The 3,537-nt window shown below is 69.9% G+C and overlaps 2 protein-coding genes across 2 annotated transcripts; both read right to left on the reverse strand.

Annotated features, from left to right (window-relative positions):
• Positions 1-257: 257 nt before the first annotated feature.
• MNEG_15223 (hypothetical protein) lies at positions 258-1,386 on the reverse strand (the record flags this gene model as incomplete). The annotated part of the gene is made up of 3 exons (XM_014036305.1): positions 258-305; positions 760-1,033; positions 1,361-1,386. The coding sequence occupies 3 exons, from the start codon at positions 1,384-1,386 to the stop codon at positions 258-260; spliced, it is 348 nt and encodes a 115-aa protein (XP_013891759.1).
• A 486-nt stretch (positions 1,387-1,872) lies between these two features.
• On the reverse strand, positions 1,873-2,787 carry MNEG_15224 (hypothetical protein; the record flags this gene model as incomplete). The annotated part of the gene is made up of 2 exons (XM_014036306.1): positions 1,873-2,436; positions 2,686-2,787. 2 exons carry the CDS (start codon positions 2,785-2,787, stop codon positions 1,873-1,875), a joined length of 666 nt encoding a protein of 221 aa, XP_013891760.1.
• Between the last annotated feature and the right edge of the window lie 750 nt (positions 2,788-3,537).

The following is a 3,537-nucleotide window of genomic DNA, read 5'->3' on the forward strand; positions in this document are numbered from 1 at the left end:
GCGCGAAAACCCAGGGGGGGCGAAGACGCAGAGGGTGGGCACGGTCGACTAGGGCCGGCCGACGACGACGCGCCCGACGCGCCACCCCCTGCCGTGCGCGCTATGCGCGCCTGCGCGACCGCACAATCCAGGGTCCTGGCCGCGAGTTGGCCGCCCATGCGTCCGAGAACGCAGCGCCGAGAGATAGGTCGAAGCAAGGCGGCAGGCAGGCAGGCGGCAGCGGCCGCAGCGGGGAGCGGCGGCGGGGTCGCGGCGGCTCACGCGTCGTTGACCGACACGCAAGCGATGGTGGAGACGCCCTTGGCCTGCGTTCATGGGGCGCGGGGGGCGCCCTGCATGGTCAGGCGTCTCGAGCGGTGGCAGGGGGAGCCCGTGCATGCCCACCACCCGGCTGAATCCTCATCCTGCAATGCCGACTCCAAAAGATTTGCATGCGGCCGTGGTGGGTAGTGGCACACTGCACCCTGCCAGGCCGGGGGAGTCCCGCCGGCGCATGGCTCAATGGCATCAGCAAAAACGCCCTGCAATTTTCTGCAGCGCCTGCTCTCCTGCCCCACGTGCGTGGCAGTTGCAATCCTCCTGCTACCTGCACGCATGCACACATCCACACACGAACAGTTGCACACTCACCGCTGCCCGCAAACCCTTTGCGATTTGCAGCCACAACACTCGAACAACTTCACACACATCCGCTCGCGTTCACACGCACACACAAACAGTCACCGTGCGTGCACATGAGCCCCCCTCTCCTCCCCGTACCTTGATCTCCTCGGCCTTCTCGATGAACCCCGGCAGGTGCTTCATGCTGCACGTCGGCGTGAACGCACCCGGCACCGCGAAGAGCACCACCTTCTTGCCCTTGCACAGCTGGTCCGTGGTGATCTCCTTCATGTTGCCCTCCGCGTCAAAGTAGCGGAACTTGGCGTCGGGGAGCTTGTCGCCCACGGCGACGGCGCGGACGGCGACGGAGAGGCCGCGGGCGCGCTGCGGGGCGGCCCCGGCGGTGCGCAGCTGCCGGAGCGCGCCGCCACCCCTGCGGCGGGGGAGGGCGGCGGGGGCGGGGCGGGCCACGGTGCGTGCAGATTGCTCCTTTAACGCCCAATGGGCGGCGATCCGAGATCCACGCGGGTATTTCCTTGCAACCGGACGGCAGAACGCCCTTACGCCCCCATCCCTCCTGCCACGACATCCGCGGGGCCCAGGAGACAGTGGAGGCCCATTTGGTTGCGTGCAGCTACATCGTGCGACCACTCAGGCCTCGGGGGAGTGGCCACAGTCAGCAGTGACCAGGTCCGACCTGGCCGGGGCCCCCGCGGCCGTCCCCTGAAGGCCGTTGTGGGTGATCCGCGTTGCTCCTCACCTGCTCATGAGCCTCTGCATCTGCATGATGCCTCGCAAAGAACAAAACACCGTCGAGATCAGCACCTCGGCCGCACCTTTCACACCTCGCTGCAGGAGAGCTATTGAATACGACGCACAAGAACAACCGTACGGTGACGCGCCTGGGCCTGCTCCCAGCTGATGCACCGTTCATCGCTTCACGGGCAGCTGCTGCAGCGCTCACAAGACTTGGCGGCGCAAGTCAATGGCTTGGCAAGCAGCCCCAGCACAAGGTGTGCGTCGTTGCGTGTACAAGCAGCCCAGGTGAGCATGATGCGCTCTCGCAGCGCCCAGCGCTGGTTGCGAGCCCAATTGCTAGCTCACGCTGCCGCACCCCTCTGGCACCCGCGCCCCCTTTTCTAGTGCGATGCCGACGCTGAAACACACACACGTGTCGCCTCAAAAGCCCTTGAATTGTGCGTTATAGACAGCCAGTCAGGTGTTTGCACGCCGTCCATCGCCAACCCACAACAGCCAACGCAGCAGGAGCCATCACTTCCGCCGCTTCTTCATCGCCGGCTCCACCGTCGCCACCGCCGCCTGCTGCTGCTGCTGCTCCGCCCGCTGCCCGCGCGTCTTCCGCGCCGCGGGCACGGGCTCCCGCCCCTCCGCCTTGTCCAGCGCCGCCTTTCGCGCCTCCAGCGCCCCCACCCTCTCTGCCTTGCCCGCCTGCGCCCGCTGGATCCTCTCGTAGAACTTGCGCTGCTTGCGGCTCATCATCATCGCCGCCAGCCCCTCCTCCCCGCCGTCCCCCTCTCCCGCCGCCGCAGCCGCCGCACGCTTCGCGCGCGTGGGCGCCTCTGCCGCGGCGCCCTCGTCCTCCTCATCCCCCTCCTCGTCGACAGAGGGCTCGTCCAGCGCCTCAACCGCCCCCGCGCCGCCCGCCACCTCTTTCGCGAGCCCCCGCCTGTACTCCCGCTCTAGCGCCGCCGCATCCTCCTGCCCCGCGTCGCCGTCGCCGCCGCCGCCGCCGCCGTCCTCGCCGTCTTCGCCCTCCATGAACCCGGCGTCCACCGCGAGGCCGGCCGCGCGCTCACGCGCGCGCCGCGCCGCGTCCTGCGGCGTGTAATGCGAGTGAGGGCGAGGGCGAAGGGCGATGGGCGGAAGCTGGGTGAGGCGGCGCCAGGGCCGGAGGAACGCCTGGCAGCACGCGCGATCGGCCAGCACGCAGACGTGCCATAACGACAACGCCGCGGCGCGGGGCGCAAAGCGGCTGCGAAGCGGCTGCGGAGCGGGCGCCGGTCAAAGGGGGAGCGCAGGAGCCGGGGTGCAGTGGGGGGCAGGGCTCGCCTGCAGGCGCGCCACCGTCTGCGCGAAATCCGGCGTGTAGCCCTCCGCCTCGTGATCGACAAAGGGCGACAGGTGGGGCGGCGGGGCGCGGCCGGGGGCGTAGAGGTCCGCCGGCATGAGGACGCGCGCGTTGGCGCTGTCGACGACCCACTGCGGCTGCACGTAGGCGCGCGACAGGAAGCGGTGGCCCTGGGGTTGAGGGGGGGGGTTGGCGGGGGGTGGACGGTCATGGGCGTTTGGTTGAAGGGGTTTGAGCGCAGGGGGGGGCCGATAAAGAGGGTTGTGAAAACCCCACCCTAGCTCAAGAGGAGGGCGCTGGGTGCCGGCCGCGGGCGCGGCTGCCCGGTCGCGTGACACTGCTACTAGTGTGAGGGCGCACGCGCCCGCCCTCCGGGGGCGGCATTGCGGCGGCCTCCCCCATCACAAGGTGCGGGGTTGAAACATCCAGTGGGAAGTGGAGATGTCCAGTGGCAGGCAGGCGGCCGCCCCCGGCCCCTCCGTTTGGCAGCGATGCGCACGGCCCAGGGGCCTCTATCTGGAGGGGGGATCCCTTCCGCCCTGTGAAATGCGCGTCTCCGCCTGCCAGGCCTGCGCAGCAAGGCAGCCCCGCTGCCGCGGCGGCTCTGACGCACGACGCCTGCCCTACAAGCCATTGTGGGCCCACCCCTGCCCCCCACCCCTCACCTGGGTTGGCCTGTCGACCACCTGGTGAGTCACCGCCTCGTCAGCCTCTTCGTGGGGGGACCCCTCCCCCTCCCAGGCCGCGACGCCGCCAAACGCCCTGGGGGCAAGGGGCCGGGGGCGCGGGGCGCGCACATGATATCAGGGGGCGCCGCTCCGCTCCGAGGCACGCAGCGAGCGCGGGTG

This window comes from Monoraphidium neglectum (genome assembly GCF_000611645.1).
Source record: "Monoraphidium neglectum strain SAG 48.87 unplaced genomic scaffold scaffold05142, whole genome shotgun sequence".
Lineage (NCBI taxonomy): Eukaryota > Viridiplantae > Chlorophyta > Chlorophyceae > Sphaeropleales > Selenastraceae > Monoraphidium > Monoraphidium neglectum.